General features: G+C 54.8%; 1 protein-coding gene across 1 annotated transcript; it reads right to left on the reverse strand.

The window, feature by feature from the left end:
* Nucleotides 1-6005: 6005 nt before the first annotated feature.
* LOC122101094 lies at nt 6006-12115 on the reverse strand. Its single transcript, XM_042671437.1, has 5 exons — nt 12008-12115; nt 11099-11172; nt 7377-7544; nt 6820-6951; nt 6006-6234 (listed from the first exon to the last, which is right to left on the reverse strand). The coding sequence occupies exons 2-5, from the start codon at nt 11169-11171 to the stop codon at nt 6098-6100; spliced, it is 510 nt and encodes a 169-aa protein (XP_042527371.1). The 5' UTR covers nt 11172; nt 12008-12115; the 3' UTR covers nt 6006-6097.
* Between the last annotated feature and the right edge of the window lie 86 nt (nt 12116-12201).

A 12201-nucleotide genomic window follows, 5' to 3' on the forward strand; every position in this document is an offset into this window, starting at 1 on the left:
CTGTCTTCCCTGCATGAACAGCCACAGCTGGCTCTGACACACATTCTTTGAAGTTGAGTGTTTTACCATTAATACTGATTTGTGCTTTTCATTCCATTCCCTGGTATATCCATGTTTGTCTTACTTATAAACAAAGCTTTTTTCAAGACTGGAAATGATGCCTCCAGGAAAACATAGGGTGTTTACGTGTGTGGCTGCCGAGACATGAGCCGCTCACGCGCGCTGCACCCCCGCCTGCAGGCTCCAGGCCCCGGCATGGACGTCCAGAGGCCCCCAGCAGGCCAGGGCGGGAGCGCTCACCCAGCTGCCACGCTGGGGAGAACGCTTCCCATGGGCCAGGCTGCCCAGGGGGAGCAGAGGGCGGACGCTGAGCCCCCGAAAGTGGGTCTCCCATGCAGTTGGAGCCAGCCCTGTGCCCTCATGGGCCTGGAGCTAGGCCAGGCGCTGGCCACTCGAGCTCGGAGCCAGAAAGGCGTGAGGGTGGGAAGACCCTGCGGCCTCCAGGAACTGCCTCGCAGAGCCGCGTCCCCAGCAGAGGCCGCCACGGGCAGCTGTGCCCTGTGAGCTCTGCCTTCCACTGGCTGGTCTTCAGGAGGCCAAAGTGTTAGCAGTGACTGTGGCTGGTGTGGAGGATTGGCTCCACGTGGTGCCTGGCCTCTGCGTTTCCATTCTCCCATTGCTACAGTGAGTCCTGAACACAGGTCTCAGGCGTCATTTCCAGTAGAGAAGTGTGAACAGCTCGCAGGCCGTCTGATGTCAGGTACTCAGAAACAAATCACAGTAGATGGATTGTTGAAAATTCCCAGCTCTTAATGACAATGCGCCTCGTGAAAGTTAAAATGTGTCTGTGACTTTAAGTATCACGGCCCCACCACACTGTGATGTTTATCTAATCACCTAATCTCAATTTAAAAAGAAAATACTCAACTCGGCCCTAAGGGTGAGCGTCCCACCTTCCCCGCAGAGGTGCACCATGCAGGGGGAAAGGACCCAGGTGGCATGCATGCGCCATTTCCAATGCGTGTGTCGGGTCTGCGGCTCAGTCCAAATCTAGACAAGTGAGCAGGGAGGGGCCGGTGGTGCTGGTGTGCAGCCCGCACTGCGTCCTGGGAGGCTACTTGTTGTGTACATGGCGTGTTTAAACTGCAGGATCTCGGAGCAAAAGGCGTCCCCTTGGATTTTCAAGGTCAAGCACAACCTAAAGGAGTCTCCCAGGCCCTGCACTTCTGAGTAGATCAGTTGGTGGAGCGGGCTCCCAGGGCACGCATGGAGCACTGTCGCCACCTGGTGTGCTCTTGGTGTATGACAGCCAGCTCCTGGCACTGATGACAATCCAGATTAAACATCTCCCCCCCATCACAACCCTCCTTCCCCCCCCCCCCCGTGTGCACACACACGCCCCATGGGTGCGTGCTGTGGCAAGCTTCCCGGACTGCGATCCCACCCCTCCCTTGCCAGCCTGTTGGAGGCTGTGTCTCTCCAATGCCCTGCTGCCCCCCTGTCCTGCCAGGACTCCAGGAACACCTGTGGACATCTTGGTCTCCATTCCCTCTTCCCGCTCCTATTCAGCAGCTGTGGGTGGAGGTGGCAAGGCCAGAGACATCTGGGGGCCTGCTCCTGGGGAATGAATGCAGTGACTTGAAAACCTGCACTAGGATCACCTGGGGAGGCCTGACCAGACCCCCAAAGTGAGTGCCTTCCCATAGACACACCCTAGATCACTAGCACCTGCCAGCCAGAAGCTTCCAGCCATCCTACAGCCTGCCTGCGCTGGGAAACCCTCGCACAAAGGCCTTACTGGGCCGTGTGCTTCCTGCCCCTCAGTGGGATACTGTGTTTCACAGGCCCCTCAGGACCAGCCCTTCCTGTTGCCTAGCCCCCCCAGGCCTCTGGGGCGGTGTTGTTTGCCAGCTGCCAGGTGTCTGGTGTTAAGAACACATCCTGTGGTGGGTGACTTTTCTGCTCCCATACTGACTTGGTTGGAAGGCCTGGTATGCGAATAAGTGACAAAATCTTGGCACTGAGCTCTTTTTCCCTGTCACTGGCAGAGTTGACCCAGTAAGTGACACAAGAAGCAAAGGGTGAGTGTTGAACTGAAGCTCCAGGCAGCAGATGACTGGTTCCTGCTGGGGGTTCAGATGCACCTCTTGGGAGAGCAGCAACCACAGCATCCATCGAGTTTCTAAAGGGTCTGATCTCCTGGGGACCATCTCATTCGCACGTGCACCTAGCGGGACACAGGTGTTAACCTGCTAGGTGTGCACACCCCTGCCTCTTAGGGAGACTGGGATTCCTGCCCACCCTAAACGAGGTGCTGCCCACAGCGCCCTGGTGGTGGCTCAGGAAGAACCATCTGGAGTTCCACTGGGCTTGCTATGGACTGGTTTGGTTTAGGCTGGTGGCACAAGGACAAAAGATGAACTTCCTTCAGAATGTGTTAGAGGCTAACCTGCTCGTAGAGTTTGGACGTGTTTACTTAACACTTCCTGAGCACCCACTGCCCCTTTTGTTCAAGACAGAGCAACAGCACAGCCTGTGTGGGTTGGTTTCTGAGCAGGTTGAACTGAATCTGAACCCTAGTTCTCCCTTATGGCTGTGTGACCTGAGAGAAGTCACTAAACCATTCTGTGCCTCCTTTAATCTGTTAGATGGGGCAATAACCTCATCCATAGGAAGTAATACATGTTGTGTGGTAAAACAGGCTCAGACCCAGGTCTGTCTGTCAGGGCCATACAATGAACCTGTGCTCAGGCTGCTTTGGAACAAGGCCCTGTGCACGCTGGAGGCCTCGCAGCACCAGCACACCAAGGGCTTCCTAGAGCATCTTGGCAGGGTGAAAACGCCGCATGCCCTCAAGGCCTGTGGACCCGGCACCATGTCAGAGGCCGGGCACACCGTGCAAGGAATCCTTAGTGGTTAAATGACCATTTCAGCCTGCAGCAAACAGGACAGAGGCAAGCAGCTGGGCACAGAGGAGGAGGAGGAGGAGGATGACTGCCCCTGAGCAGTGGGCTTGCCCCCTGGCTGTGGGTGAAGTTCTGCTAAAGAGGTACCTGAAAGGGTGTGTCCAGGCTGGAGAGAGTTGAGAGCTACAAGCTCAGCCCCAGCTCGCTCAGTCTCGGTACTGAGTCTGAGCTCTACAGCCAGGTGGCTTAGGGTTTGGAGCGCACTCTGCTGTCCAAAGCAGGGAATGCAGCCAACAGAAACAACCAAGTCTTGTCACCAGGATACAGGCTCCCACAGCCTGGGAGCAAAAACAACTTCAAAGGCATCTGGGCCCCTGCCTGGGGCTGGAGCTGAGACTGTAATAAAGGACAGAGACACAAATTACCCTCCTCTGGTGAACTCCGTTTTTGGATCTGGCCTCCCCTGGCCTCTCAAACCCCACCCGATACCTCTGAGCTGCCCAAGAGATCACAGGGAAATGCGGCACCCAAGGCTCTGCATGCGCCTGCCTGGGCCAGAGCCTGACAGAAAGGGGACCCTTTCTAGGGTGCAGGCAAGAATGTAGGATGAAGCCGGGCGCTGGTGGCTCACGCCTGTAATCCTAGCTACTCAGGAGGCTGAGATCTGAGGATCACTGTTCAAAGCCAGCCCGGGCAGGAGAGACCGTGAGACTCCTATCTCCAATAAACCACCAGAAAACCGCAAGTGGCGTTGTAGCTCAAGTGGTAGAGCACTCGCCTTGAGCTGAAGAGCTGAGGGACAGCACCCAGGCCCAGAGTTCAAGCCCGACGACCGACCAAAAAAAAGAATGTAGGATGATCCAGACACATTGAAGAGAGCTCGGCAAGTTCTCAAGGAATGAAATGTACAACATGAATGACCAGCAACTCCACCCATACGTAGCTAAGAACTGGTCCCAGGAAGCTGGCTGCTGACCGCTTGGGTCGCAGTAACAGATGAATACTCCAGACAACCATCATCTGGTGGATGGACAAATACAGTGTGACATACACCAGACTGGGCCTTAAAGAAGCTCAGCACATGTAATTCATGGATGAACCTTGAGAACATCACTACAGATCATACCCTGTGTCCAGAACATGCAAGTTACAAAGGATAGAGGGGCTAGAGGAGGGGAGGGAAGGAGGGATGAGAAAATGTGTGCCAGGATTTCCTTTCCAGGTGACAAAATGTTCCAGAATTAGCTAATGGTTACATACTCTATAATGTACCTAAAACTAGTGGATTGTTATTTTTAAAGGTGGGTTTTGTGTTTAATGAGTCTTTGAGTAGTGTAATCTATTTTTTAGAAATAGGGCAGCAGACTGAAATCCGTGGAAAGCACAGTGCTGTGGGGCTGGGCATGGCTGGCACCCGGGCACCAGCAAGTGCTTAGAGGCTGCAGTAGGAAAATGGAAAGACCATGTCTAAAACACCACCACCAAAAATGCCTGATACTACTGATGGACACAGAGGGGAGCACTCGCCTACCCAGGAGGAGGACGCCTGGCCCGCGCAGTGCACCCTGGGATATCTTCCCTGCAGCTCGCAGGCTCCACCCCTAGAAACCCCAGAACCAAGGCAGGACTGATGCTGTGCTTCCTTGTTCGTTACAGCCAGGCGGGAGCAGCTGAGGCTCACTGACAGAAAGGGAATGCTATTTCCATACAGTATTACTTGGCCTTAAAAAGAACGAAATTCTCACAAAATGAACTGTGAATACATTATGCAGAGTAATCCAGAGACAGCCAAAATTTTGTATAATTCCACTTACATGAGGCCATACTCAGAAAGTGCAATGGCTGGTAGAGCGCTTGCCTTAGCTGAAGAGCACAGGGGACAGTGCCCAAGCCCAGAGTTCAAGCCCCACAACCAACCCAAAAAGACCAAAAAAAGTACAATGGTTGTGGGTAGCTGAGGAGGAGAAACACCAAGTAAGTGTGTAGCTGTTGCCCGAGTTTCAGTACGGGAAAAGATGTGTGCATGAGGGGTGATGGTTATGACAGTGTGAACACCACTCACTGCTGAGTTTCCCTCTGCATATTCTAGAAGACGGCAGGCCAAGTGTGGTGTGTCTTGTTCATAACACCTGGGGGGTGGCGATCAGGACTGCCATCCAAGGCCAGCCCTGAGGATCACAAGAACCCCCGACAACCAGCAGTCTCCGTGGGGGCTCGCTCCTGTCATCCTAGCTATTGCTGAGACCCGACAGGACCAAGGTACTCCTGGGCCCTGGCTCAAGTGGTAGGGCACCTAGCAAGCACAAGGCCCCAGGTTCAAATACCAGTGCCATCAGAAAACGTGGCACACTAATGACCATCACACATGGATTCTGCTTCCTGTGTCATGAACTGTCTCTTCAGTGGTTACGTTCCAACTCTGCAATGGCTAGCTGCTCATGGTGAGGGCTCGTGGGAAGGCCAGTGGAATCCCCAGGCACAAGCCCTACCTGGCTGTGAAGAGGTTCTGGGTCAATGGTGAAAGATGAGGTGCCATTGGCAAGTGTCCCTGTCACTTCCAGGCAGGCTCTTGTGAAGACACAATGCCCCTCTGTGGAGGAATGAGCCCATGTCAGGTGCTGCCTCGCACCCCCACCACCCCTACCTGAGCTCTCCAACCTCATCCCTAGCCTCCTTGGTCTGAGTCCTGCCCATCCCGCATCAGGTTATCTGTGTCCACCGTGTATGCTTGGAGCCGTTTCCACAGGCCACCCCCGACCTCCTCTCAGGTGTTGGCACCCTCTCCCCTCAGGTCTAAGTGCCACCTCCCCAACCCTGACTTTCCTACCAACTGGACACAGGCCACAGTGAGGGAAGGCATCACCTAGAGCTCTGTGGAGAGCCCAGAGCCCAGCCTGTCACTCATCACTCCAACCAACTAGGGCCATTCACGGGGAGTGAAAATCCCACCAGTGGCTCATGGGAACCGGCCCCAGCCTGTTACTACTTTTAGAATTTATGTAATGTCATGTACAAATGCAGACACAAGATTCACCCAAAAGACTAATGGAACACGGAGAAACCTAGAGTTCTCGCTAGTGAAAGAGCAGTCAGGAGGGCTTCCGAGTAAACGTCATTTATTAGCATCCAGGCCGTGGCACTGGCTCCACGAGGTGCTGGGCTGCTGGGGGTGCAGCCGCTGCGCGGCGGCCTCACTTCTTCCAGTCGTTCTTCTCGTAGTCCCATTTGGAGGCGAAGCCCTGGATGGGACTGACCTTCATGTCCAGCATCCTCTTGGTCTGCATGGCCACCCAGTCTTCATCAAAGGTGTGCGGGACAGGGCCATACACTGCGAGGCAGCACAACAGCTCTCTGAGCCCGTGCCTAACAGCCCCCCACCCCCTCCACTATCACCACCAGGCCAGCAAAGACACCTCATTCTCCACCTGCTGAGGCTGTCCCCTCTGCAGGCCACAGGCAGACAACAGCGGGGCCACTCAGGTGAAGACTTGAGACTGTTACTAGGCCACAACTTCCCCCACACACACACCCACACACATTCGCTCCATAAGTGTAGGAATGTGAAACTACCTGCTCTGCCTGACAAAAGGCACCTGGGAGAATCAACATTAGCAAGCAGACATCTTGACAATGTCCAAAACACCAGAGGGCCCAGCACTTGGCTCCAGGGGGCTGAGGTGTGGCCCTCAGCTGAGAGGGCGTGCACTAAATGAGCCCCCCACTTAGCCAGGGCCTTGACTGGATCACCTGATAACTGACTGGTGTGTGTGAAAAGCCAGTAAATGTTATCACTAAAGGATGGCTCACATTCATAAACTCATCTCCAGGGACAGATTAGGAATGGAGGCCCTGGTCCCTGGCTCCGAGCCAGTGCCAAAGCCCCCCACACCACTCCTCCTCCCTATCCACTCACCAAAGCGCTTTTCCCAGATCAGAACAATTGCCGTGAAGCCAACGAAGAACAGGGCCATGCCCAGAACCGTCTTCCACTCATTGGTGCCTTGGTTCATCTCGGCAAAGCTCTCGTTAAAGCGAATGCGGTACACTGGATAGGAAGAGCAGCACTTGCAGTGTGAAGGTGGTGAGCACAGCACCCTTCAGCACTGTCCCCCACCCCTCCCCAAGCAACAGAGCTGAGGGAGCAGCATGGAGCTGGAGGCCACAGCACCAGCCAGGACACACCAAGCACCATTTAAGTGCTCTCCTTGCATAGCCATCAGCAGGCCTGCGCTGACCTTGCAGAGACTGACGGCATGCCAAGCACCACATGTGCCCAGGGGAAGCATCTGCAGCCAAGATGATGGGCGCCCAGAGGAAGCATCTGCAGCCCAGAAGCTGGGCGCCCAGGGGAAGCATCTGCAGCCCAGAAGCTGGGCGCCCAGTTGCCAGCAGCACTGAACAACTGGAGTGGGAATGAGCAGCCTCCCACACACATCCCCATACTGCCAGGTTCAGGGCCCTTATACTCACACTCGACTTTCTCATCCTTGCTCAGATCAGTCCAGGCTGCCTTCTCCTTCTCCTTCAGAGCCTTCTGGCTGGCAGACAGCTGCCTGACATGGGCTACATCAGGCAAGGGGTAATCTCGGCGATCGACATAGCTGGGGAGAGCATAGTCCTCACTCTTCACAACACTCCCTGCAAACACAGCAGACAGCGTTGGGCTCCATGGCACGTGGCGACGTGACTCAGTGCTAGAGGAAAGCACTGACTCAGCAATACAAACCTGCAGGGGGTTCTGCGAATAAGCCCTGGGCCACAGAACTGGCACAGCCCTTCCTCCGTCAGTTACAGGGGCTGTCAGGGTTCTCCGCCTCACTGCACAGGACTCAAACTAGCAAGAGCAAGACTATGCAACTCAGAAGAAATCAGCAATCCAAGGTTGGAAACAGACATGAGTGAGTGTGGCAGCGGCTGCCGGGGATGAGTACAGCCTGGGCCCCACAGAGGACCAACTCAGAAGCTGCCAGCCTCACAGGTGGAATCAAGATGCCAAGCCATCTGCTTTTTTTTTTTTTTTTGGCCAGTCATGGGGCCTGAACTCTGGGCCTGAGCGCTGTCCCTCAGCTCTTTAGCTCAAGGCTAGCGCTCTGCCATTTGAGCCATAGCACCACTTCCAGCTTTTTCTGTTTATATGGTGCTGAGGAATCGAACCCAGAGCCTCATGCATGCAAGACAAGCACTCTACCACTGACCCACCTTCCCAGCCCCCATCTGCTCATTTCTGCAGCTGGTACTCACCAAGCACCTTCTGTTAGCTAGCATGCTTTGGGAACAGGATTTGGGAACCACACATTCCCCCAATGGTGCTGGGGTGTACTAAAAACACACAGGTGACATAGCAATGCATCAGCGGCAGGAGGCAGGCCACACGGATGCAGGAGCCCTCACCAAGTCACAGAATAAGGCCAGTTTTGCTTCTATCTTTTAAAGAATGTAAGATTGGCACCAAAGCTCATGCCTATCTATAATCTTAGACCTCAGGAAGCTGAGACCTGAGGATCACGTGGACAAGGAAGTCCAGAGAGATTCTTATTTACAATTAGCCACCAAAAAGCTGGAAGTTGAGCTGTGGCTCAAGTGGTAAGAGTGCCACCCTTGAGCTGACAAGGCTAAGGGATAGTGCCCAAGCCCTAAATTCAAGCCCCCGGACCCACACCAAAAAAAAATGTCAATCAGGTCAAGTGTGGTAGGGCGTAGGGGTGCACAGGACAATCTCACCTAAGCAAGAAGCACAGTTAGGAGGATAGAGGTTTAAGGCTCACTCCAAGCAAAACCCTAGACCCTGTCTAAATATTAAAGCAAAAGACTGGGGGTGTAGCTCAAGTGGTAAGGTTCTTGGCTAAGCACAAGATCCTGGGTGCATACTCTTAACACCAAAAAAGTTCTTACCTTCTTTTTACTTTTTGGCCAGTTCTAAGGCTTGAACGCAGGGCCTAGGTGCTGTTTCTGAGTTTTTGTGCTCATTGCTAGCACTCTTACCACTTAAGCCAAAGCTCCACTTCTGGCCCAAATTTTCTTTTAAGTAAGTCATACACAATACAGGTTGTAGATAGGAAGCTCTTTATCTAAGGGCTTCTAGCAAAGTAAACCCTGAATGGTGACTAGGGTGGGAAGAGGTGAGAACTAAATCGAGATTTCCCTTTCTGTTGTCCTACTGCCAGAACATGAGCATGTACCTGAGCACTACACAAAGAGGTCCTGAGCTCAGGCAACAAGAAAAGCAATTCTCATTTTATTTAGGGTTTTCCATCACAAAACCCAACAGATGCCCCCAATCCTGTCCTTCCTCTATCAGGGCAAACACTGTGTATCCCCAATTGGTCTGGAGGAACGGAGCCCTGCAGAATGCTCCACCCCCTCAGCTTAGGCACAAGGATCGCAATCTCCCAAATTAAATCAACGAACACCTGCAGCCTTACAGTAGTCTACAAGCTCCACGTGTGTATCTGAGCCATGCCCATGACTAGTGAGCCTATTTCACTGCAGAAAGACTTGAAGTGAAATGGCCAGCATTACTGTCTGTCTCTGCCTGTCTCGTCCTCTGTATATGTGCACCCACAGGAATATACATACAAACTCATATGCACAAATACAAATGTATGTATACATTTTCCCCCCGGCAATAAGGTTTGAACTTACAGCTTCATGTTTGCTAGGCAGGCAATCTACTGCTTTAGTCACACCCCAGCCTGGTGCATGCCTGTAGTCACAGTACTTGGGAGGCAAAGGACCAAGTTAGAAGACTGGCCTGTTAAGCCAGGCACTGGTAGCTCACATCTGTAATCCTAGCTACCCAGGAGGCTGAGATTTGAGGATGGAGGTTCAAAGACAGCCCGGGCAGAAAAGGCCATGAAATTCTCATCTCCAATAAACACCAGAAAACCAGAAGTGGCACCGTAGCTCAAGTGGTAGAGTGCTCGCCTTGAGCTGAAGGGCTGTTGTTACATAGTACAGACCAGCCTGGGCTACATAACAAGACCCTGACTCAAAAAAAAAAAAAACACCTAGGCTAGCCAGATACAAAGGATCACACCTATAACTAGCTACACAGGAGGCTGAGAGCTACAGGATCACAGTTCAAAAGCAGTTCAAGGCTAGGCAGAAAGTCCTTGGGACTACATCTCCAACAAAATGCCAGATTGGAAGTAGGTCTCAAGTGCTAGAGCACCTGCTATAACCAATTCTAGCCCCATACCCACAAAAAAGAATGTTAATTGTTTTCAACCAGGATGGGTTTCTGCCCAGCCTCTAACAGTGGGACCCTCTGAGCTCCCTGTTCACTCCAATGTGTCACCATGAATATCTTGTGACAGGAGTACCCCTAATGGTGTGCCATTCTGCTTGACACTATGTTGAGAACAGGCTCAAGAGTTACTTTTAAGTCCTACTACACAGTCCTTGCTCTCCAATCTTTGTTCACTACTCCTCCTTCGGTAGTGAAATGGTTCCTGACCAGAAGCTGGCCCTGAACCCTGCAGCCACTGCTCACTAAATTCTACCTTCTTCATCCCGTTGACCGTCCCTGCACTGCATGCATCCCATGGAGGGACCCGCAGCTTACGGTCTCCATGCTCTGCCTAACTGTGTCTGGTACAAAGAACATGATCAGCAAATACAAAACTTTACGGATTATATGCCAGACACGGAACTAACACATATACATCAGATGAGGCGACAGCCCTAAACCTGAGCAGCTAGTCTACAAGAGAAATGGCATTCAAAGCCAGCTCAGGCCAAAGTCCAAGCCCTGGCTTCCATTGCCTCAATTAGGATAACTGAACTAAGCTGGGAGTCCTGTGGCGGGAGGGGGTCTCACCAGTCAAGCAACACAGGGACTCTTGAGAGGGACTTGGAAAAAAGAAGGAAAGGAGAAATAACGGTGCAATCAAAGACCCAGATCAGTGTTCCATACAATTTATCCTCACCCCATTCTATAACTATAGCCTGCAAAACTGTTTCTGTTAGGGTATAAGCTCTAGTTCCGCCGGACTCCATTTCTGTACGGCTGGAGGTTTGCTCTCTCCCTCAGTAAATTAACCTTCTTCCCTTGAACCTCGGCAACCCTTACAGTTTCCTCCTAAAAACTCCTTCACTGGCAGTTCGAGATGTCAGGATTGTTTAAAACCCCTACACAGGGAAGAAGAAGAAAAAAAAGCTACCTGGGCCTACCTAACACCAAGGTCACTTACCATGTGCTCGTACACACACTGAGGTGGAAATGGCTCGCTTGCCAATGAGGCTGAGTGCCCTGGTAGCCAACATTCTGAAAGGCAAAAAGTAGAGACATGAGGGCAAACTCTCCTAGGAAGAATCGTCTCTTCTCCCAGAGGGGTTTGTAAGTAAGCTGCAATTCGTGGGTTTGCCCCTTGTAAACGACCTGCATTCCCAGAGTAGCCTCGGCTGGGGTTTTCCTCAGCCCGGCGATGCGCCCTCCGGACGGGAGGGTTCCGGGGACCGAGCGGGCCCCTCCCGGTCAGCCGTGTGCCTCACTGCGGAATCGGAGCAGCTCGGAAGGGCGAAGGGCGCGACCGCGGCCGGGCTCGCTTCCGATCCCGGGGTGACGGGCGACCCCTTCCCCTGGGCCTCCGGGCTCAGGCCCGTCTCCCGCGCGCCCCTTTTAGGTCGCCCCCTCCAGGCGACGGGAAGGGGGGGGAAGCCCTTGAAGACATCCCGAGGGCAGAGGACTCGAGCGTGACGTCAGGCGGGCAGCCGCTGCCCCGGGCCTGGCGGCGCGGGACGGGGAGCGGGGCGCCCCGCGGGGCCGCGGACGCCCTCACCGGAGCCCCGGGGCCGCCGGCTCGGACCCCGCCCGCCGACGGCGCGGCGCCAGCGGACGCGCCAAGGTCAAAGCCGCAGCCGCGCGCCCGCCGCCCGCGCCGGGGCGGGTACGGCCGGGCCGGCGCTCCGAGGGGGCAGCGAGGCCGCAGCCGGGCGGCCCCGCGCGCGGAGCCCGCCGCCCGGCCTCAATGTCACGGCGCGCGGGCCCACCCGCCGGCGCCGCGGGCGAGCGGGCCCGGGGGGCCGCCAGCGCCGCCAGCCGGCCGCGGGAGCGGGCCCCGCCCGCCTCCCCCGGAGCCGCCGCCCCCGGCCCGCCTCACCTGGAGAAGCTGCTCGTGGCGACCGCCGCGACCGCCCTCTGCGCCCCGGCTGTCCGCGACCGGAAGAGCGAGGCCACGGCCGGAAGCGCCGGACCGCGGCGCGGAGCATCCCGGGACTGAGGAAGCCCCGCCCGCGCCCGGCTGAGCCCCAGGATTCGCGCCGCGACCGTCGCGAAAAGCCGCGCCTCGCCGCG

Source organism: Dipodomys spectabilis, unplaced genomic scaffold (genome assembly GCF_019054845.1).
Source record: "Dipodomys spectabilis isolate Male_0828 unplaced genomic scaffold, ASM1905484v1 ptg000628l, whole genome shotgun sequence".
NCBI classification, from domain to species: Eukaryota; Metazoa; Chordata; class Mammalia; order Rodentia; family Heteromyidae; genus Dipodomys; species Dipodomys spectabilis.

What these genes read in the sequence shown, in the direction of transcription:
- LOC122101094 (XM_042671437.1), bottom strand. Translation starts at nt 11,171, where the DNA reads ATGTTGGCTACCAGGGCACTCAGCCTCATTGGCAAGCGAGCCATTTCC. An exon ending in AGTGTGTGTACGAGCACATG is followed by an intron (nt 7,545 to 11,098) that starts GTAAGTGACCTT and finishes CTGTGTTTGCAG; the next exon opens with GGAGTGTTGTGAAGAGTGAG. An exon ending in CAAGGATGAGAAAGTCGAGT is followed by an intron (nt 6,952 to 7,376) that starts GTGAGTATAAGG and finishes CTTCCTATCCAG; the next exon opens with TGTACCGCATTCGCTTTAAC.